Source organism: Sapajus apella, unplaced genomic scaffold (assembly GCF_009761245.1).
Source record: "Sapajus apella isolate SASKATOON/1434 unplaced genomic scaffold, GSC_monkey_1.0 scaffold14, whole genome shotgun sequence".
In the NCBI taxonomy this organism is placed as follows: Eukaryota; Metazoa; Chordata; class Mammalia; order Primates; family Cebidae; genus Sapajus; species Sapajus apella.
In genome coordinates, this window is record NW_022436954.1 from 3,820,573 (window position 1) to 3,843,520 (window position 22,948).

Consider the following 22,948-nt stretch of genomic DNA (forward strand, 5'->3'; position numbering starts at 1 on the left):
CTTGAGGGCCACCTCCTGCTGTAGGGCGTCCTCATTTCTGAGACTCTGGGCTGGAAGACCCGATTGCCACTTTTACCCCTCCTTCTTGTAGTCACGTGGTGCCTTTGCCATCTGGGATCACTTTGTCACCCCATGCTATGGTGTCATCCCTGAGGTCCTGGGGTTGATAGCAGCCTGAAGGCTTCTGAATGCCCAAAGCTGTCAGATCAACTCACCTGCTCACCAGGGCCACAGGCCTCCCTGGCCACCACCTTTCTCAAAGAGGCCGTCCCTTCCCTGAGCCCTCTCCAAACCCAATCTGACAGGACTTTCTTGCTCCTGGCCTCTCCTGATTTCTGCCATCTTGAACACAGCTTCCCACTGACCCTTAATTCTATGACAGTGCCTTCTCAACCCTCTTCCACAGCCTCCTCTCTCCCTGACCCCCATGTCTCTGGCAGAGAGCCTGTCCGTTCCCATTGTCACCCTGATGCCACCTCCAGGTCTGCATTTCAGCTTACTCCAGGAAATGTCTGTGCCATGCTATCCCATCACCGTGTCTGAAGCCAACCCAATCACACCTACCCCTTTCCCCCAACTCCCGCCTTGCTCAGCCCCAAGTTCAGCCTGTTCCTGTTGGACCACGTTCTTCCCGTCTGACCTCTTTTCATCTCTTCCTCTCCCACCGCAGCAGTCTGTCTCCCTGCCTCCTGTTCTTTGCCTCCCTCCCCACATCCTGCACTCAGTAACCAGGCAATCACTTTAGAGCGAGCTCTCACCACCCTCAGCCCTGTTCGGTGCCTTCAAGGGCTCCCCAAACAGGCAGGTCTGGACTCCATGTTGTTTGTACCTTCATTCTGCAGTCCCCGAGCACACATCTGGCTCCGGGCTAGGTTAAGCCTGGCATTCAGTGCTCCTTCCCATGGTCCTCTGGCCAGCCCAAGCCACTCATGAGTGCCTGGCCCTTCCCTGCCTCAGAAATGTCCTCCCTCCTTCCCACCCCAATGCTGGAGGCTCAGCTCAAAGGCCATTGCCCCTGACTCTTTGGTAACCAACCCAGAGTACCCTGCCCAGCTGCCTGCTTCCCTTCTCTGCCTGGCATGCTGTGCTTTGGCCATGGGCCCCAGTCATGCCCAGCAGTGCCCTGTGTGGAGTGGGCAGCAACACATATCTATCTGTTCAGTCACCCCAGGGGCCGCAAGGCAGGGATGTGGGGAAAGGGAAGTTGACCAGTAGCCTCTTGGTAGAGAAGAGGCCTGGTGCTGGGGTTCCCCTCAGGCCTCAGAGACCCCTACTAGGGCTGCACAGCGAGGCCAGAGAGGCCAAAGCCAGAGCTGGCCAAGGGCCCAGAGGCTGCATGTGACCTGGAGGGCAGAGGTGCCTTGTCTCTGGGGAGGGGCCTCAGCTTGGTGCCTGCCGTGCAGGGGTGCTCTATGAGCCTGAGACGGTCCCAGTCAGCCCAGACACTGCCCCAGGCATAACAGTGCTGGCACCTCCTCCTGCTTACCTGGGAAGTGGCAGAAGCTGCCCTCTCTTCCCTGGAAAAGGTAAGGGATGGGTGCTGGACAGTCACTAAGCGGGAAGACTAACAGCTGGGAGGGACGGAGGCAGGGTGGGATCCACTGCCTCACCCCACCTGGAAGACGGCCTGGGCCTGAGCAGGCTGCTCTGGAAGCCATGGCAGTGGAGGGGACCTGGTACCACCGAGACCCTCCCCCTCAGGCCCCAGCCCAGAAGCTGAAAAGCGGTCACTAGGTACAAAAAGAGTGAGACAGCCAAGTCAGGCACCATTTTTTATAAAAACGCATAGTCTCATTTTTCACTCTTTAAAATCACATTCAAAAATCGGCAAAGAAACGCCCCGGGGAATGAGTAGACGGGAGGGGAGGGTGCGCCAACCCAGCCCTCAGGGGGAGAAGGCGCGATACCACACAGGCAGCGCGACTGGCACGAGGGGGCATGCGGTGGGCGAGGCGGCACCCCGAGGCAGCGGCACTGACAGGACGTGGGCTGTGGGGCTGGCCAGCCCGGGTAGGGGCACACTGATGGGCTGGGGCGGAGGGTACACTGACGGGCCCCAGCTGGCCTCCTTGCTGCGCTGCCTGCCCACCCGGCCGGCACTGTGTGGGCAAATGGGGTGGCATCTGGCCCAGCATCAGGGAGACCTCAGGCCAGGCAAGGCCATTATGGCCCAATCCTCAGTTGCCTTGCTGTGGTTCCTGAGCCCAGGCGCTGAGGGTGGGGGCAAGAGGGGACCTCAGGGAGGGTAGCAGCACCTGCCGCCAGTGCCACCCTCTTGGCTGAGCCCCGCAGTGTCCGGGAAGTGGGAGTGGAGGCAGCCAGTGACACAGAGGCTTTTCCTGAATAAGGGCACAGGAGCCCGAGTCACTGTGGAGGACTTGGGGGCCAGGGAGACAATGGGCCCCTCCTCTCGCTAACGCCATGGGGCAAGATAGTGCAGGGCCTGCCCCTCTGCAGCAGGAAAATTCAAGTCGGATCCCTGTGCTGCACCGGCCCCTGGTGAGGGAGGTTGGACCACCCAGCAGTGCCCATTGGCACAGAGCACAGCCCACGGAGCCCAGGGTGGCACAACGTGGCGTGGCATCATCCCTCAGTGAAGGGGTGGGAGGGCTGCGCTCTTCCCCCACAGGAAGACACTGGGAGCGGGCAGCCCCTGGGGTCAGGACGGAGGATGCCGGGCAGTGACTGGGTTGGTGCAGCAGGAGCCGAGGCAAGCGGGCCCCTCCCGGGAGGCTGGGCCAGTCTGGGGCCACAGGAAATCACAATAATTATAAAATAAAACCTTTTCCGCTTGGCGGGAAAACAAATAATAAAAATTCAACAAAATAAATTAGAGGTTTATAAAAGGCAGGCGGGCAGGTCAGAGGCCGTTGGCACTGCCGCGCTGGACCAGCGGCACCTTGCTCAGCTCCACCACGGGCGAGCGTGGCTTGTTCTTCATCTTGGGCACCCGCTGCACCAGCTGCTGGGCCTCGCGGTAGGCGTCACGCAGCTCCTTCTTCCACTGCACCAGCTCAGGGTCGCTCTGCACACACCAAGCCCAGCAGTCGGCTGGGGCTCTCCGGAGCCTGCCTGGCCTGGCCCGGCCCCTTGGCCCTCCCGCCCCCGTCCCAGACCCCACTCACATCACACTGCAACACGAACTGCTTCCCACCGCGGATCTTGAGGAGCAGGCACTTGCGCTCCTTGATCTGCGTCTCCTCAACCGACTGGATCTCCTCCATGGTCAGCAGGCTCTGCTGCAGGGCCAGGGACGGTGGTGCGGGTAAGGGCCGGCCCGCCAGCCACCCGGAAGCCCGGCTCCCGACCCCCGCACGGGCTCCTTACCGGGGCCTCGCCCTCACCCCGCCACTCGAGGCGGTTGGGGAACAGGTAGAAGTATCGCCGCTGCCACTGGGTCAGGAAGGGATTGCCCATCTTGGACATGTAGCCATGCATGATGCAGTCCTTGCCCAGGGCGTAGTCTGAGGCGAGAGACAGAGGAGGCTCAGCCGGCCCAGCCTAGGTTGCTTTTTTGTTGTTTTGAGACAGGGTCTCCACTCTGTCGCCCAGGCAGTGGCGCAATCTTGGCTCACTGCAACCTCCACCTCCCGGGTTCAAGCGATCCTCCCGCCTCAGCCTCCCGGGTAGCTGGGAGTACAGGCGCGTGCCACTGTGCCCGGGTAATTTTTTGGTATTTTTGGTAGACACAGGGTTTCACCATGTTGGCCAGGCTGGTCTCGAACTCCTGACCTCAAGTGATCTACGGTCCTCAGCCTCCCAAAGTGCTGGGATTATAGGCGTGAACCACCACGCCTGGCTCCGGCCTGGGTTTCCATCCCAAAGCGGCCACTTTCTGGCTGTGATCCAGGGTGAGTTCCTTAAACCAGAGCCAACTGCTCACTCCTAAGCAGGCGGGGGCCTGGTGCCACAGCAGCGGGCGATCCTCACCTTCCTCGTGGCCCAGCTGTTTGTTCTTGGCTTTCTTGCGGGCCTCCAGCCGGTCTGTCTCAGCATTGATGGTGTCAAAGACGGTCTCTGCCACCTCCTGCTGCCACCGCTCCGAGATGGTGAGGGGGAAGTTGCGGTACAGCTCCTGATCACTGTCCAGTAACTTTGCCAGGTGGACAGGACAGAGGCACATGGATAGACAGATGCCGGAATACCATCAGATGCCGGAATACCCTCAGCCACAGGCTGCCCAGACCCAAGGCCCTGGGTAGGGATGATCAGGGCAAGTGCTACCCCCAGGGAAGTTAGCTGTGGAGGAGCTGAGGCTCACAAGCTGGCAGGGCTGGCATAGGGAATCACAGGTGGCAAGAAGGGACAGGGATCCACCCCCAGGTCAGGATCAGAGCCCAGGGGCAAGAGGCCAGGCAAGGCCCAGTACCTTGATTCCTTTTGTGTCCTCCTCATCGAAGGAGCCAATGTCGAAGGCATCGGCTGCATTCACCTCCCCTCGTGGGGGGATCAGCGGGGGAGGGTACTGCAGCAGAACAGGGGTCATGGGCATTAGTTTGGGGGTGGGGGTGCGGAGCCCCCAAGCCCCTGCTACAGACTGTTACCTTCTGCAAGAAGACCATCTGCCAGTCCAGGGAGCGGAAGAAGGGGCTCTCCTTCACCTCCTGAGCCCTGTGGGGAGGGGCCGGTCATCTGGGTTCAGCACTTCCCCCCAGCCCTGGGCTTCATTCCTGGTTGAGCCACTTTCTGGCTCTGTGAAGTTGGGTAAGTTCCTTAAGACTGATCTGCTTCCTGATCTCTCAAATAGGAGAACAGCAGTTCCTACATCACAGGCTTCTGAGTTTAAGCACTGGTACATTTTACAACCCTGTGCCTAATGCTTAATAAATGTTCAATAAACACAAAAAGCTGCTATCATCACCATCTGTGACAAGGGTCCCTCTGGAAGCCAGTTACCAGCTGGTTCCAGCAGCTGCAACCCCCAGGGCAGCCCCTCCACTCTGAGAACATTGGACAGGGCTGGCCATGCCCCAACTTGTGAGCTCCTCCAAGGAGGCTGGGACCTTGGAGGGGGCTCCAGGTGACTGGACACAGCCCTTGTCCTCAGGGGGGTGCAGCCAGCAGCATGCCCAAGGCACCAGGGCACTCACCCTCGGCCCAGGCAGCCCAGTCTCCGGTTGACATCCCTCTGCAGCAACCCCTCCAGCAGGGAGCGGAGTTCAGGGGAGAAGGAGTCGGGCAGCTCCACGGCCTTTGGAGAGGAGTGGGACATAGGCAGGGGCTGAGGAAGAGCACTTGACCCCATCCCAGCTCAGGGGAGAGAGGGGCCCAGGCCCACAGAGAGACAGGGCGAAGCTTCCTAGCTCGCCCGGCAGTCATGCTCCAACAGCATAGCGAGGGCGAGAGCCTATGGGGCAGGAGGTCTGTCTCAGAGGCCAGAATAGGGGCAGTGGCTGAGATCTCTACCTGCTGGTCGGAACCAAGAGTCACAACCCTGACACTCTCGAGAGCCCCCAGCCCCACTGGCCTGCACTGAGACCTGCACCCACCACTGTCAATGTCACCCACAGGAGCCCCCAGCCCCCCCGGAAGCCTCACGCTGAGACCCATATCCACCATGATTAGTGTTAGGAGACCCCATCCCCCCGAGGCCTGGCACTTAGACTCGCATCCACCACTGTGTCACCCACAGGAGCCCCCAGCCCTCCGGGGCCCTGAACTAAGACCTGCACCCACCACTGTCAACATCACCCACAGGAGACCCCAGCCCCATAGGATCCCCCGCCCCACTGTGGCCCCAAGCTGAGATCCATACCCACTGTTGCCAGCATCACCCACAGGAGCCCCCCCCACCCCCTGAGGCCCAAGCTGAGACCCGCACCCACCATTGTCAGCGTCATGCGGTCGATCTCATGCTTGTCTTTGGTCTTGTGCTGCCGGAAGGGGCTATGTCTGGGCAAGAGGGGCCAAAAACCAAAGTCAAAGGACAGGAATGGGGAAATGGAGGCAGGCAGCGTGAATGAGCTGTGGGCAAAGTCAGGGACAGTGCCACCGCTAACACCAAGGCAGCTAGCTATGGGCTCCCCTCCTCTGGCTTCCCACCTGGGTTGGGGAGGAACTTCTCTCCACCTGACCCACCTGCCCAGCTGGGACAGGTCACTCACCCCCGCAGCAACTTGAAGAGCATGCAGCCCAGAGAGAACCAGTCAGCACTGCTGTCGTAGGCCACGCCCTTCTGCAGGACCTCCGGAGCCATGTACCCGTGGGTGCCCCTGTGGGAGCAAGGGGGCCATGAGCAGGAGTATTGAGGGGTGAGGAGGGGGAGGGTGGCAGGGTACTCACACGCTGGCATGGGGCTTCTTCTTAGAGAAGTCGCAGGCCAGGCCCAGGTCGGAGATCCGCACGTGGCCATGCTCGTCCAGAAGGATGTTGGCTGGCTGTGGAGGAAGCCCAGTGAGCTGCCTGGGACAGCTCGGGATGGGGCCTAGCCAGGCAAGATGCCAGCTGGGTCACTGCTTCACTGGAGAGGACGATGGGTCCCCAAGGAAAGGGCAAAAGTGGAGTCCTCTCTCCTGTCCCCAGTCATAACCTGGACCCAGAGAGTGGGAAGGGCAGGGGTGGAGATGGGAAGACACAGGGCAGCCGTGTCCCAGGAGCCCCACTGCTCTGGGCCTGGTGGCCGGGATGCCGAGAGGAGGCAGAGGACAGCCACGGAGGCGCGGCCTGGGGCCAGCAGGGCAGTACCTTCAGGTCCCGGTAGACCACGAAGCGGTTGTGCATGTGCTCCAGGCCCAGGATGATCTCGGCCGCATAGAAGCGCATGTCAGCCTCGGAGAAGACCCCATGCTGGGACAGGTGGTAGTGCAGGTCCCCACCTGAGGGAGGCAGCCCCATAGGCGGCACTCAGCATTCTGCCCCAGCCTCCTGCACCTAGGCCCAGCCCACCCTGGGGCCCGGCCAGCGCTCACCGTTCATGAGGTCCAGGATGAAGCTGAGCTTGTCTGGCGTGTGGAACGCATACGACATGCAGACGATGAATGGGCAGTCCTAGGAGGGGAGGGGAGGGGAGGTCATCAGGGGCAATGAGGGTTCCAGCACCTCAGTAACAGCCCAGCCTGCCCAGCTCACCCCGGTGCTGACGAGTGAGAGCATGATACGCTCGTTCAGGGCCAGGGTCTCCCCCTGCTTCATCTTGATGCGCTTTTTGTCCAGGCACTTCATGGCATACCTATGGGGCAGAGAGAGGGCAGCAGTCAACACCCACCCTTGACACAGGGGCCCAGGACTGCCTCTGGGGGTTCCTGAGGGAAAGACTAGACCCAGGACCAGCCTGTGACACAAATCAGAGATAGGGAGGGCTGGGGCCAGAGAAGCCTGTAGGAGGGTAATAGCGAGGCAAGACAGGGGTGGGTGGGGCAGCACTTGGCCTTGTGCAGAACCCAGTCGTCAGGGCCTCCCAGGATCCCTGCTCCCCAAGCATCCCCCTACGCCGAACAGGGTGCTTACATCTTGCCTGTGTCGGCCTTCCGGCACCCATAGACCTCGCCGAAGCCCCCGCGCCCAATGATGCGATGCACGCTGAAGTCATTCATGGTCAACTGCAGGGCAGCGACAGCTGCGGTCACCACAGGCTGCCTGGGCCCGGCTGTGGGGCAGAGGCACCTGGGCAGCAGGGGCTGGCCCCATGCCAGGTCCCTATACCCGTGTCCTGGCTGTCCTTGCCACACACTTACCTGCTCCAGCCTCCCCATGCCGGCATCCTGGCCCTGACCCCCACAGCCACAGCCCTAGGGGCTGAAGGACAGACACCCCCTGATCTCCCTACTCTCAGCCAAGTCCCAGGCCCGGCTCCCGGGAGAGGAGTAGCAAGGTGCACGGCTTTCCATGCCCCACCCAGCCCCACTCACATGGATGTTGAGCTCCACGTTCTTCCACTGGCAAAACCGTGTGAACTTATCACTGGAAGAGAAGAACCTGGACTCAGGGGCCACTCAGGGTGTGGAAAGAACGATGCTGTTGTGAGCCTACCCCACCTATCAGCCACTCCCCGGGGCCCCATCAGGGTAGATGTGGAAACATCATGAGCTTTAATGTCCTCTTCCAGGAATGAAATGTTGAGGGCCTGCCCACCCACAGTGCCAGACAGGGCTGCTCGGGTGCCCAGCACAGGCCTTGGCCACCTGGCTGTGGCTTCCTGCTGGAATCAGATCAGCATAGAGAGGAGGTCTTCCAGTCTAACCCAGACTTCCTGCTCCCATATCCTTGACAAGTACATCTCCCGTCCCTGCTAGCATACCTCTAGTAACACAGAGCTCACTCCATGGCTGGGCAGCAGTGACGCCAAAAAAGCCACTCCCTAAAGCTAGCCAAAATCTGCCAACAATTCCCACCCACTGTGTCAACTCTGGCTGTGAGGGCCATGGGGACCGTGTGCTCTCCTGCGCCCATCCCTACCGACCCTGATGCTTCTCAGCCCAGGTGGGCCAGCAAAGTGCTACATAGTCCTCGGGAGAGAAAGAGCCACAGGTGGTGTGGCTCTCCTAGCTCCCAGAGAACAGCCTGAGATGGGCTGTGAGCTGCCTGGTGCTGAGGAGGGCAGGGTGGGAGAGGATGACCTGCAGCCTGTCTGACCTCTCAGGAGTCTTAGCAAGGGGGCCACTGACGGACCAGCCACCTGCCAGCTCAGGGCCTAATGAAGGCTGGCGTCTACCCTCCACACCAGCCACATCCCTCTGAGAGTGGCCCCTTCCTCCCCCTTCCTTTTCCACACCACCCCGTGCTCACCTCTCGATGAATTTCTGGAACACATCCCCTCGGAGGTTCTGACAAATCTCTTCGATGTATGGCTAAGGGAGGAAGCTGGAAGTTTGTGACTGAGCCCCTAGAGACCATGGCTGCCCAGGCCCCGCCCCCAGCTGACCAGGCTCTTTGACCCAGGGCTGTCCAAGGTGACCTCGCCTGGGCGGAGACTGGGAGGCACACACCTGGAAGAGATCCGGAGGCACCTGCTTCTTCCCCAGGTGGCCTTGGACATGCTCAGTGGCACTCTTCGAGAAGGGCTGAGGAAGACAGAAGTGGCCATGAATTCTCCACAGGGTCCTCTCTTCCCCTCCCAACACACAAGTGATTCTGGGCCAGCATGCGGGGCCAATCGAGGACACTCACGTGCGAGCAGGCCAGCAGCTCCTTCATGATGTACGAGTCAAAGATCTCCCGGCTGCGGGCCACACGCTCCTCCTCTGTCTCCAGCTTCTCGTACTTCTTGATCTGGAGGACATGATTCCCGCAGGTCATCTATAGCCCGGCAGGGCCCAGGGGCGCCTACGCCAGGCGGCTTGTGGATTTCACAGAGCTGCCCCAACCTCCTTCCCTTTCTCTGGTCAGAGCAGGGTCTGGGCCTCTGGGCCTCACCTCCTCGTAGAACTCCACCAAGGGCCTGGCCTCCTCCAGGTGGTTCAGGCAGAAGTCTCGGAAGAGCAGGTACCCTGAAGGCAACCGTATCAGGTCACAGAGCCACGCCTCTCTCAGAGCCCTTCCCATCATTGCAGATGGCATGGTTTGGGGCTCCCTGGGCAGAACTGGGTATGGAGGTGGCAGAGGTGGTCTTGGCCCCAGATAGGGGGTGGGCCAGGCGGCTGCTAAGGCTGCTGCCAACCTGAAGATTCCTGGATTCCGGGTTGGGGCCACTGTGTTTCTACCCTCTTCCTGAAATCTGTTTCCCCAGGCAGCAGCTGGACAGCGATGGGCAGCCAGGGTTGGCACCTGGGCCCCCACTGCAGCAGGGCCCTGTGCCTGCTCTGTGAGGCCAACACCCCCCACCAGGGTGGGCTGTGCAGGTGCAACATGATCCCGTCTAGGGGTTCTGCGATGCTGTGGCCACCAGGGCCAGGTCAGGCTCCAGCCTGTGGGGAAGGTGAGCAGGGGGCTCTGAGGGGCCACACCACTCCTCTGGACCCAGCCCCCCTCCACTGTCTGGCTGATTTGCACAGCAGCCTGAGAAAGTGGCAGGGAGGGTGGGTCCAGTTGGGGAAGCTGAGGCTCAGGGAGCTGGTCAGACACACTGTCTGTGGCAGAGGCTCGAGTGGAACTCAGGGCTCCTCCACCAGGTAGCAGGTCCCTGGGAAAGAGGTTGGGGGCTAGGGACTCAGGGAAGGGGGTACGGAGAGGGGATGGGCCACAGGAAACTGGAGAGGCAAGGTGGGCTGCAGGAAAGGCTGTCAGGAGACCCCAGATAGGGTGTCCTCATGCTTGAATGAGGGGCCTGGGCCCTGGGACCTGGCCTCCGCGCACTACCAGGGGACAGAGGCTCTCCTCAGGCCTTCAGTCTGACACGGTGACCGAGCTCATGCTGGGTGGCCTCCCAGGTGTTCAGGGACACTGCCTGGGCACCTGGGTCAGAAGGGCAGCCATCACTTCAGTCATCACTGCCTGACCTTTAGGGTAGGGTCTTTGAGGAACAGGGTGGGGCTTCACAGTGGGCACAGTGCTCTCATCTGACCCTGACAGGCCTGCGCAGTGGGACTCATGAGTCCCATCTCCCAGATAAGGACACCATCAACTCAGAGAGGCGAAGCAACTGGCCCAAGGACACATGGCACAGGCCTGGGACCCAAATTTTGTGCTTCCTGACACACCGACTCCCCGAGGCTGATCTCCAATGCCTGATCCTATTGGGCCAGGATACTGTCTGTCCAGAGCTCAGCTCCTGTTCTCGGGAAGGCCAAATAAGAGCCATGTGGGCTGGCACCTGCTTCCTCAAGACCTGCCCCAAGCCTGCCCTCTAGGCCAGGTCCACAGGGTGGGTCGCATAAGACTCCTGACAGCAGGCATCAGACAGCAGCTGGAGAAATGGAGGGCCAGCGCCAGGCAGGTTGCTTACAAAGAGGGCCCATGGGGTGGGGCGGGGCCAACCACAGCTCAGCAGGCGCCACAGGAAGGGCCCCGCCTCTTCCTGTCAGTTCTACCAACGGCCCAGAGCAGCTGCGGCAGCGCCAAGGGGAAGCTGCAACTCTCAAAAACAAAAACCCCAAAGGAGGAACTTCCCTAATGGCCCTGGAAGACTCTGGGCCCCCACCCCCACCATGGGGCTCCCTGGGCTGATGGCCAGGGTCTGGGAGGCATGCGGGCTCACCGAGACTTGGACCAACCCCTGGGGTCTCACTGAGTGGATGGGAGGCCAAACCTCCAGAGAGTGGGGAGCACAGGTGGGCCGGCTGGGGTAGAGGCAAGAAGTCAACCCCAGTGGCTGGCAGAGCCGCTGCCATACTCACCCAGCTTCTGGGAGAAGATCTTCTCAAAGGTCACCTCACCCCGGTCCTCCAGGTACTTCTGCATAACGCTGCGGATGCTGAGGGATAGGGGGCACAGTAAGCAGAAGCCCCCAGAGCCCTGTCAGGGCTGCAGGCCCAGAAACACGAGCTGAGGGCACTGCTGGTGGTGTCACTGCTCCCTCCAGGAAGGAGGCCACCCTGTCGGGTCTACTCACTTATCCCAGCCACAGGTCAGACCAGAAGGCTTTGAGGAAGCCTTTGCCTGCACCACCCTTGCCAGGCTGTGTCCCCAAAGGCCAGGGTGGCCAGCAGGTGGCCCCCTGCTCAGAGGCCCATGGCCTGTGGGGTCTGGTCCCAGTGCTGCCAGTGGCTGGCTTTGGGAACTTGGCCAAATCACAAAAGCCTGGTTTGTGAGCTGATGAACAGATACACATGTGGCATCTCCACACAGTGGCACACAGCTCAGCTATAAAAAGGAACAAGGCACCAACTCGGGCCACCACATGGATGATGCTTGAAAACATGAGGCTGAACAAAGCCAGTCACAAAGGGTCATAGCATGTTGTGAGATTCCACTCATGTGAACAGATCCACAGACACAGAATGCAGATCCGTGGCTGCTGGGGCTGGGGGAAGGGCGAGGTGTGACTGCTGGTGGGGAATGGGGTTTCTTTTTGGGGTAAGGGTTGCACAACATGGTGAATGTACTAAAAACTACTACATCGCATAATAAAGTGAATTTTGTATGAATTACATCTCAATTTTCTAAATTGTAAGAAAAGGCCATGTCTTCGTTCATGTGTCCCTAGTGCTCAGATATAAAATGTGACCTCTGCCCTGGGTTGCTTGGTATGGCCGTAGGGGAGGGCCTGGCCATTGTGATCCCCAAAACCCAACCCGACATTCCCACCCTGTTTATCTCACCCCCACATTGAGCGCTGTCTGGGAGAGCCACACCAGGCTACATTCCCTGCCTTAGATACCACCTAACTGTCCCCTCCTGCCCTCTCCTGGGCCACCTCCAGCTCAGCCCTGTCTGTCCCAACAGCCAGCAGTGGTTGGCATCTGGTCTTCACTAGTCTGGGCTCCTGGGGTAAAGCATAGCTGCCATACTGAGGGTGTGGGGGGGGCTGGGGGCCTGTAGGGCCAATACACCTGAGCCCATGTCACGCTCATGTGGCCCTGCAGGATTTATGGGGCCACCAGCAGGCTTCCCGTGAAAAGACTACAGCTGGTAGAGACTTGGATCCACAAGTCCAGGCTCTCTGTGCTTGGCACGGCCCCTGCCTCTCTGCACCCCTGGCCCTGACCCTAGGAGCCCAGCCCAGAGCTGGTCGGACTGGCCACCCAGGCTGTGGTCACAACGACCTGCTACACATCTACCCATGAGGCGCTGTGTACATCATGTGTAAGCTACCCCTGCTCCAGGCAGCCCTGCCCAGGGCATGGTTCTGACCCTGTGATGCCAGAGAGCATGTGCAGAGGCCTTGGGAAGGGGTGGAGGCTTCTGGGTCAGGGAGAGGCTGTGTGGAGAAGGTGAACTCCATGGGTTCCTGGAGGGCAAAAGGAATGTCAGCAGGTGGCCAAGCCAGGGAGGTCGGTGAACGTGGGAACAGGCAGGAGAAAGTATGCCCAGGGAAGAGCAAGAGGCCAACGGGGCAGGGGAGAGGGCACATAAAGGCCATGGTGAGAGGAAGGGCAGGGCCTTGCAAACCAGGGGGCTTCAGAGCCAAGGAGTAGCAGGAAGAGCAGGACTCAGGAGGCTCGGCCCAGGGTGGTGGTGGCCCCACTCCACTGGAGGCGCCATGGAGAGGAAGCCCAGGCAGAGGCAACACTTGGCTAGGAAGAAGGGGAAGAGGGTAGGTGGTAGAAGGCTCGGGCTGTTGGGGAGAAGGGTTATAAGGCCAGCCCTGGGAGGGCTTCCAGGCTTTGGGCCCGAGGGTCTGGAAGAGCAGCAGCTCCAGCCAGAAGAGCAGTCTGTGCAGAGTGGTTCCCGGCAGAGTGGACCTGGCCTGTGGACCCTGCCTGGCCTCTGGCCTTGGGTTCGAGGGGGCTCCTATCCGTTTCCGCTGGGTACTGTCCTCCCAAGAAGGGCTGCAGTGGAACCCGGGCCTTGGCCCCTGATCTAACTTGGTTCAAGCCTTCCTCAGGAAAGGCCATGTGAGATAGCATGAGCCAGCAGGGCTGCCATGAGCACGGTCCGAGACCGCCACTCTCTCGCCTGCTCCCCACCCTCAGAGGCTGGGAGGGGCAGTGATCTCTTCCAAGTGTCTCCAACAGGAAGTAGGACACTAAAGACAAGGATGGGCCTAGGTGACCCTGAGTTTGCATCCTGTGACTCCTTTGGAACAGACCCTGCCGGGCTGGGAAGAGGAGAGCCCGTGCCCCCACCAACCAGAGAGCGAGGATGACCTCGAAGAACTGACAGGAACTCCGAGGATGGGCCCCTCGTCCACGCCAGCACCGCCGCCCCTTCAGGCCACACGCCAGCTCATGTCCACCAGCCACCATCCACCATCAAGGACATGCTTCCCGGCCTGTGGGACTCCCAGGGACACAGGAAACAGTGGACAGAGACTGGTGCTTCTCACACAGCAGGGACTGCATAAAAAATCTGTTTCACTGAGAAAGACAGTCTCTGCCCTCGATGCCTACAGACAGAAGGCCCGGGCCCTGGGTGGCCTTGGGGCACAGGCTGTGCACTGGGAGACCGGGGTGTGGAGAAAACCACAAGGCCAGGGGCCCACATCTCATGTGGGAGGTGGGCCAGGAAGGCGGGGCCTTTGCCACCCCTCGCCTCAGCTCTGGGTGCTCTGCTTTTGCGCCTAGATTTTGAGTTTTGGGATACAGAAGAGGATGAAAAAAAGCAATTAAATCACAAAATGCCAGTCTTCTGGGGCAATGGAGGGTCAAGTGGGTATGACCAGGTGCTGGTCAGGCGGAAGGTGGAAGATGGCAGATACAGATGACAGGCAAAACCATTCCAGCCTGTGGGGGTCACCCGCTAGGAGCCGGGCATGGTCCTGCGAACGGGAGCTGTGGGGCTTCAGCAGTAAGCCCCACTGACCTCCAGACTTGCTTCCTGGGAGCCTGCCAAACTGCTGCCAGCTTGGCAGAGGGAATGACTACCTAGGAGCCAGGGAAGAGCCACTGCCACTTCTCAACTGGACACACAAAATCTCCAAGGGGGAAGCATGCTCGCTAAGTGACCCTGCCTACAACAGCCTGGGGAACCTGCCGGGCACGGCCTTTCTCCTTCCTAGGGAACAGCAGGAAGCAGGACCCGGGACTCGGAGGCTGTCTCTCCCCTCAACAGCCACCCCTGGGCATGGCCACCGCATTCTTCCCAGCCCACAGCATTCTACTTTCTTCCTTAAAAAGAAAAAAATGTTTTTTAAATAAAATAAACACCCCCCCCCACCCCGCCGCCACAAGAAACCAAACACAAGGTCAGGCATGAGCAGAGTCCTTGAATGGAAGGCCCCCAAAGTGGCAATTTTAGGGTTTCCTGTCTATCCCCGTGGGTCTGGCAGCCAAGGGAACTGGCAGGTTGGAAGAACATGCCACTGGGGGCAGCTCCTGCCAGGGTGGCAAGCATGGGCGGGCACGGGGGCAGGGCAGCCTCCTGGGCTGCGTCACCTTGTCTCCAACACGGCTCCAGAGTCTGGAGTGGCAGTGAGCCCAGAGTGTGTCCCTGCCCCAACTCAGGTCAGCAACCCTGAGATTCAGGGGCACATGGCTCCCAAGATCCACTCCGGAGCATCAGGAGAACCAAGTGGCCTCAACAGTCCCAGGTGGAAAGACCCTCAGGTTCCCAAGGCCTTTGGGGAAGGGCCTCAGAGCCACCTTTGCTCTGGCTGTGGGATGGGTGCCTGGGTTCCAAATGGCCCTCCCCGCCTCCTTCCCTGGGAGGCCAGGCCTGGTCACAAACTTTAAATGTCCATTTTCCCCACCTGTAAAATGAGGATGTCAACGAGATACTGAATCGCCACCACTGCACTGGCCGTTTACAAAGCCTGGGCGGACACAGCAGGAGGGGGGACTCCTAAGATGCCAGGCTGGCCACGCTGCCCACCGTGCCTTGCCTGATGGGCCGTGGGAGACAGTGGCCCAAGCCCTGTTCCTCAGCACCCTACAGCTCACCAACAGTCCACAGTGGAATCACCCAGTAACCGGTCTCGCTTGAGCCTCTTCTCCACACTTGCCGTGTCCTCGGAGGACGGGGCCTGTGGCCAGGGCTGAGCCGAGCAGGGTGGCTGGGACTCCCCTGCTCACAGACCAGCTTCAGGCACTGCATGGCTCCACTGCGGCCCAGAGGGCAGAGCCTGAAGCCTGCCCTGCCAAAGTCAAGGGCTCCTTGTACAGAGGTGCTTAGTGCCCGGGAGGCCCGCCCAGCCCTGGGAGGGAGTGGTCAGCCCCACTCCCAGCACCACGGCAGCGAGGACAGCCTGCACCAGCTCCTGCTGCTCCCAGAGCAGGCCCAGCCCGACGCTGGCGACAGAAGGCAGTGAGCAGCTGTAGCACTGAGTGCTGGGTGACAGGAAGGAGTGGGCACTGAGGGGAGCACTTCCGGTAGCTTTTGGCACCTCATGGTTCAGAAGAAATGCAAAGTCCAGGCCATGCTCTGTGGCCTGGGCTCCCTCAGGTGGCTCCTGCTCAGCGTCAGAGGCCATAGCTGTGTGAAAAGGAGGGGGTGACAAGTCAGAGGCAAACACACTCTTGCCGACAGCGAGGAAACCGAGGCTGGAGGAAGCTGACTGGGCCACATGCTCCAAAGCCCACAGTGAGTGAGCAGCAAAGAAAATGTCCAAAGGCTCCCTGAGAAATGACCTCCCACCACAGCACCCTCCACTCTCCCCTTGACCTCTGTGGAAGAGCTGGGTATGGGGTCGGAGGACCCTGACATGTGCCCAGCCTCTGGCCCAGCTGCCTTCCTTACCCCGACCACAGGCTGCAGGAAGCGGGCAGCCCCCACTCCCAGGAACCTAGGATGGAGGCAGCCTCGGCTGACAGCTGGCAGCCAGGGGCCATGGTTTCTGTGCCCCTCGAGCAACAGTGATGCTAAAGCTTTAATCCAGGACGACGCAAACTGGCACGAAGGCTACAAGCCTGGCAGGTCTGGTGCAGCCACTCTGGGAATCTTCGTGGCCTGGGAGATGAGCATTCACCAGCCAGCGATGCAGGGCCTGTGGCTGCGGCCAAGGTGCTCCCTGTGGCATTTCCAGGAAACCTGACACCAAGGTGGCAGCAGCAGGAGGAAGTCCCCTGGGGCTTCTTAATATTTCTCAATGACTCTCCCTGGGGCCAACAATGTCCTCAGAGCTCAAGGACCAAGGACAGGCCTATAGACCAAATGGGAAAGATCAGCCCAAACCGTCAGGTCCAAGGCAAGCCCTGAGCAGGGGAGAGAAAAGGCAAGCCCTGAGCAGGCGCTGCACAAGCAGCCAGGATCTGCAGCAGCTCGGGCTCCGGAACGTCGCGGCGGCCACAAAGCAGCTCCCTTGCGGGGATGATTGGGAAGAGGCACTCTGGCGGCCTTGTCAAATGTCACGGCTTCTTCACAAATATGACACAAGCACCCACACCCTGCAATTTACTGCCGACATGGAGACCGTAATCTACATCACGTTAGAATGCACCAAGAACAAACTTCCAGAACTCCGTGCCCTGCAGTTGCCAGGAGGAGGCTGTCCCCCACCCCAAACACAAGATGGTTTCTAGAGTCAGAAAACTGTCCCCACCAGGGAACAGAGCTGCCAACATATTAATACCAGAAAAACCCACTTCTGCCAGCATAGACAGGTCCCTTTGCAGTAAGCAGGATGTTATTGTTTCAGAAAAAAGCTGCAGCCAAACACCTCATTTTTAGCATCTCATTTGCAGCAGAGTAGAAATAATGTGAATATAGCTCCATCCAGCAGCAGAAACTGACCCATGGGGAGCCAGCGGAGAGTCGGGAAGGGGCCCGGGAAGAAGGGGCAGGTGTGAGGGAGGCTGTGCGTCCTCAAGGGCTATATTGTGCTTTTGGTATCTGCTGTGTGTTCCGAGGCAAGAGCATAATATCCTGAAAGCAGCAACCAACTGCGCGCAGTCCAAACCCACCAGCAGCCTGAGCACTCGGCCCCTCTGCCAAGCCCACCTGGGTGCAACCTAGGCATGGGGAGGAGACGCTGGCTGCAGATTGTGCCTTCACCTGACGTCACCAGGAACTTACTACTAGGAATTGATCGTGCATTAATAGGACACCTCATTCTGAGTTAACAGATCCCAGATTCTCCTGCACAGATTCCAACCTGCATTGCTCACACTCCCTTCAAATCCATTTACTCAGGTAATGGTGGGCGGGCGACTTAATGGCAAATAAGTGAAACCCATGCTCTAGAAAGGAAAACAGATGGGAAAGACATCCCAGAGCCCCATTCCTGGGGAACGGCAGCGCTTCAAAGGCCCAGAGGGAGTGACTGCAGGAAAGATAATCTTGTTTTCAGGGAAAGGAGTCGGGAGAACGCTGCCGCTGAAGTGGAAACTTCTGGGTAAGGGACAAAGACTGGAAGCAGCAGGGTTTCAGCGGGTGCTGCAGGAATGGAGGAAGGAGGGAGGGAGAAAAGCTTCCAGCTGGACCCCTTCCCCCACAAATCGAGGGCAGGAAGTTCTGGCTGCAAAGAGTTAACAGGAATGCGGCAGCAGTGGAGGAACAGGGGCAGGGTCTGGGAAGATGGGGAAGCCAGAAAGGGGCAGGAAGGAGGAAACTCTCCGTGGGGGAGGGACCAGGAAACAGCCAAGAAATCAGGAGGCTGCAAGAGGCACCCAGCTCTGAAAATCTGCTGCTGGGGCTGCCACTGTCACCGGGGAGGGCTGGGAAACCTCTTGGGACCGCCCAGTCAGGGTTCTCAGCTAGGAGCCCAGAGATTAATTACATGAGGCCTCAGTGGTCATATTAAGCAAATGATGATAATTACAAGACTACTGGCTGCTAGGAAAGGGAGACAGCACTTCCTTCAGGGCAAGGCCCAGACCACAGACCCTGAGAGTGAAGGGGCAGCCCCCTCATTTTACCGAGGTGGAAACTGAGGCAGGCCCACTGGGACTAAGGGACTTGCCTGGGTCCCACATGAGCTGGTGGTATTACAGAGGGAGAAGCCAGGTCTCCCATCTTCCAGATACACAAGGCTGCATTACGCTGCCCCTTCCACAAGAAAGTCGGGGAAAGGGACTGTGTCCTCGGATTCTATAGGGTGACAGAAGAGGAAGCCCCTGTGCCAACTCGGTGTAGCACTGTGCCCAACCACTCCCATTCCCTAGCCTTTGGAACGCAGAGCTGTGATGCCAGCCCAGCTCCTGGCCAAGCCACATCTCCAGGCACCAGCCATGGGGGTGCTGCCAAGGTGGGCCACCCCAAGGTGTGAACAATTCCCAGTGGCACCCTATCACAGGGAGAAGCCACAGCCCCTCTCCCCGCCTCTGCCCTTGACCTTGTGTGTATGGGGAAGACAGGCTCCTGTATCTGACAGTGCCCTGAAGTGGAGCTGCCCCTCAGTGCAGCAGCCTTGCCAGGGCAGCTCCATCCCAGCCAACGCAGAGGAGGCTGAGCCTGGTGAACTGTGACAGCTGATGGCCCCAGATGAGGGGTGCCAGTCAGCCCACACTGCAAAATGCGGACAGGGGCGATAGCAGTGGTGTACAGGTGTGGGTGGAGGGGTACAGCACAACAGAGAAATGGCACTGGCCTGTGTGGTCCAGAAACCCAAGGCCCCATTCCAGCTTTCCTCTGTGATGAGGACACGACTCCTCCCATCCCTGAGTCTCAATGACTCTAATTGCTAAAGGGAGAATCCCAGCTGCTGGGTCTGCCTCCCACAGCTGTCAAATGGACAAAATGAAGTAAAAAGCACTCTGCAAACTGGAAAGTGCCAAAGGTGAGACACAGCAGGATCACCTTCCCAGGTTGGGGATCCTCTGCCCCCCTGGGTGTGCAAGGCATTATGCAAAGGGTGGCCTGCCTCCAATGCCCCAGCCCTGGAACCCCAGGCAGGACAGCCTGCAGCCCTTCCCGGGCCTCAGCATACTGACATTCGGCACTAGTGCCTCCAGTCCATTTCACAGATGTGGGTAATTTGCTGAAAGCCATGCTGCTGATGGTGACCCAATGTGAAAATCTAGGCTGCCCAGCTCGGCCTCCTGCTGTCCTCCTAGAATCCCAACTGACCTTGTTTCTGTTCAGGACTGCATGGGGCATCACACAGTCCTGGTATTTCTTGAGCAACTACTACATGCCAGGCATCATCTTGCCAGCTTCACAGGTTGGTTGTTGACTGAACTGAGATGACAGATGTCAAAATAAGTCAGTAATAATTCCTATCATTATTGCTATCACCACCATCACTACCATGGATAGGAAAGAGGACAGGAAAAGAAGAACATCTCGTTTCTCAGGGTTCCAACACCTGCAGAGCCAAGCCAAGGCGGCGCCCCATCTGAAGCAATGCATTCTGGGGAGAGATTACCCGAAGGCAGAGAGTTCCAGAAAAGGCCCCGCCTCACACGTTGCAGAACTCCATCCTGCAGGGGGATCTCGAGGCTGCGGCCACCAAGGAGAGCCGTTTCGAGCCCTAGAGGCTGACTCCCCCATTTCCTCCCTCGTGGCGTTGTCATTTCTGAACTCGTTTCTGTACTAACTGTCACTGCTCCCTGGACAGCCCCCAGCTGACAGTCAGTCTGGTTCCTGTTTTGAGAAATCTGATTGTAAATGTCTTAGAAAAAAATAAAGGCTCTAACGGCCTTTTCAAAACGCAGACCAATTTTCCTCTCTCAGGCTTGATGTTCAGTCAATCTGAACACCCAGTGAGCAGGGCATGGCAGAGGGGGCCAGTGAAGGCCACGGGCATGGCGCCCCTGCAGTGTCAGCCAGGGCTGAGACGGCTGCTTCAAAGGCCGAGGGACACCGCAGAGTCACAGCTCTTATTTCACACCATCCACATTTCACAGATGAGAACTCCAAGGCCCAGTGCGGGAAGGGTGGGTCGCAAGATAAGACCCAGAGTCACACGATAAGACCACAGCAGTGCGGACAGGCCCCAGTGGGCATCAGGAGGCTAACTGTCAAGCATACACGAGGAGTTGCCACACGACACAAGGAATCGTGGCAGGCACATCTGCTCCCTGGCACAGGCCAGAGTAGCCGATGAAATGTAGAACCGGAAGTCTGAAGCCCTGATCTGTTGGCCAGATGCCACCTGGGACTACCTGTGTGACTCTGGACAGGCCACTCACCTCTGGAGCTTCAGTTTCCCCACCTGTTCCACAGGGACAAAAGCCACACCTGTCCTCCCTACCCCACGAGAGGCTCACACAGTGGAGAGAGACTCTGTCAGCCATAAAATGCTGGACAAACCGCAGCAATTGTCCACATCCTGTGTACTTTTATACCTACATCCTGAACAGTCTAAACTTTGATACCAGGTGTGATGTCAGTTGTCTTACAGAGAGGTGGCAGCTAAGGTCCAGCTGTTGCAGGTGTGCTGGGAGGGCCCCTGGTCAACAGCACCCACAGGGCACCATATGCAGGGCCCGCCAGAGGAGGAATGTAGGGGAGAGGGCACAGGGGTTGTTTCCCCCACCTGAGCGCAGTCTGAGGGTGAGGGTGCCCGCAGCACCCCAGGTCCTGCACACCACGCCGCCCTGAAAGCATTCTCAAGCCCAAATCCAGGACAGCGGCCTCACCAGAGGGTGGAAGAAGAGTCCGGAAGACTGGCTGTCCCCCCACACCTCACATAAGTGTAGACTGGAGGAGAGACGGGTGGGGGTAGCAGAAACCCCAAAGCGGGTGCCGGGAACAGGGACAGCAAAAGGGTGAGTGACATCGTCAGGCGAGGTAAATGGTGGTCGGCGGAGGGGAGGAGACCCCACAGGGACCAAGGGCTGCTCGGAGGAGGATGAAGGGGTGCACCGGGCCCCTGTGGGAGAAGGCGGGAGCCAGAGGCTGACAGCGACCGGCGGGGCGGGGGGCCGACGGAGCGCGATAAGGAGGCAGCAGGACGGCCGGGGGTACCCGAGCGGGTCCGGGGGCCGATGGGGCTGAGGAGCTCAGGAGTTGGGGCGCTCCAGGCTCAGGCGCCAGGGTCAGGGGCTTAGGGTCTGGATCGCAGGCTCCAAGGCCGCGCTGCTCCGGGCTGGGAGGCCGACAGGGGGTCTCGAGGACCGGCCTCGGGGGTCCGGGTCGCGGGGTCCAGCGCGGGGCCCCTGGTCTGGGGCCGCGACCGTGGCGCCCGCGGGGTCCGGCTGGGGCCGCGGGCGGCTTCTCCTCACCTGGGCTCGGGCAGCAGGATCTTCTTGCTGGCGCGCGCGGCCGGTGTGGCCTTGCTCTTCTCCATGGCCATCAGGTAGCTCACGTCGGCCAGCACCGCCTCCAGGTCCGCCATCTTGGCGGCGGCGCTGCCTCCTCCCGCCGCCGCCGCCGCCGCCGTAGCCGCCGCCGCTCCCGCTCGCTCGGCGCTCGGCCCGGCCCGGCCGCGGCTCGCTCGGCCTCGGGCGCCGCCGCCTCCCGCCTGGCCCCACTCGGCGCCCGCGGCTCCACTCGCCGCCGCTCACAGGCGGCGCCGCCCCATGGTGCCGGCTCGGGCCCGGCCCCGGCTTGCGCTCCGCTCCCGCCGGGACTGCAGTCGGGGCGCCGCCGCCGCCACCCGCGCGCCCGCGCCCCGGAGCCGCCGCCGCCTCCGGCCCCGCCTGCCGCGCACAGCGCCAGCGAGCCCGCTAGGGGCCGAGCCGGGCGGGCGGCGGCGCCCCCTGGAGGCCGCGCGGAGCCTGACCCCGAAGCAGACCTGAGACCGCGGGCTCAGTCCCGGGCCTCGACCACGGCCCAGGATGCTGGGCGGCGACCCGGGCCTGGAACACGACAGGGACCCGGCACCGAAGAGGACCCCAGACCCACTCCCTGACCATAACCTCGGGTCGCATCTCCGGATTCCAGGCTCCCCAATCAGACCGTGGCCCTGACACCAGACGTGGATCACAAGGACCCTGGACGCTCACCAAGACACAGGTTCATACCTCGGAACACGATCCCGGGACTTCCATCTCAGACCCTGGCTATAACTCCGGACTCCCTGGCCTTGGACGCAGTCACGACCTGACACCAGACTGCAAACAGGACCCCAGACTCAAACTTGGCCCACCACCTCAGACTCTGACCATGACCTCAGATCACAGCCCTGGATCTCCAACGCCATACCCAGACTGTGACACACTCCAGATTCCCAACAGGTCCCAGATCCAGATTTTGGACCATGACCTCGATCCCATCCTGGTTACTGACTCCAACCTTGATTCTGACCCCAGGCCACTACCATGACCCTGAACCTAGACTTGGGGGGTCACGGTTCAGACCTAGACTTGGACTACTAACTCCAGACCGCTGTCCTAGACCCAACACCCAGAACTGCAGACGCGGACTCCGGACTAGGACATCCAACCTGGGGCCCGCACTGGACCCAGAATCATTAGTAGGTCGCCCAGAGCCTGGGACCTGACAACTGCAGTCCAGTTACAGGCTTCCCCTATCCCCAGTCCCACCCCTCCTACTCCAGAACCAATCCTGGCCCAGGAAGTACACTCAGGATCAAGGACCCTGCACCCAACCTCACCCCCCAACTGGCTCGTAGACACAGGTCCCTGGCCAGCATGCTTGGCAGCTCCCTTCCCTGTACCCCATCCCTTCCAGACGCTCCTTCATGATGGTTCCA

At 60.1% G+C, this 22,948-nt stretch overlaps 1 protein-coding gene across 1 annotated transcript; it reads right to left on the reverse strand.

Annotated features, from left to right (window-relative positions):
* Window positions 1–1,759: 1,759 nt before the first annotated feature.
* Window positions 1,760–21,929, reverse strand: GRK2 (G protein-coupled receptor kinase 2). The gene is made up of 21 exons (XM_032282692.1): window positions 21,516–21,929; window positions 11,211–11,287; window positions 9,352–9,425; window positions 9,106–9,207; window positions 8,925–8,999; window positions 8,725–8,786; window positions 7,848–7,899; window positions 7,447–7,538; window positions 7,069–7,168; window positions 6,909–6,987; window positions 6,685–6,815; window positions 6,283–6,377; window positions 6,105–6,212; window positions 5,826–5,892; window positions 5,091–5,191; window positions 4,545–4,611; window positions 4,370–4,465; window positions 3,931–4,093; window positions 3,328–3,464; window positions 3,126–3,239; window positions 1,760–3,025 (listed from the first exon to the last, which is right to left on the reverse strand). The coding sequence occupies exons 1-21, from the start codon at window positions 21,626–21,628 to the stop codon at window positions 2,861–2,863; spliced, it is 2,070 nt and encodes a 689-aa protein (XP_032138583.1). The 5' UTR covers window positions 21,629–21,929; the 3' UTR covers window positions 1,760–2,860.
* Between the last annotated feature and the right edge of the window lie 1,019 nt (window positions 21,930–22,948).

Bases quoted from the DNA above. Each gene is read 5' to 3' on its own strand.
- GRK2 (XM_032282692.1), bottom strand. From the start codon at position 21,628: ATGGCGGACCTGGAGGCGGTGCTGGCCGACGTGAGCTACCTGATGGCC. The intron at 9,426-11,210 runs GTGAGTATGGCA...GGTTGCCTTCAG, and splicing joins GATCTTCTCCCAGAAGCTGG to GGTACCTGCTCTTCCGAGAC. The intron at 3,026-3,125 runs GTGAGTGGGGTC...TGGTGTGTGCAG, and splicing joins AGTTCGTGTTGCAGTGTGAT to AGCGACCCTGAGCTGGTGCA.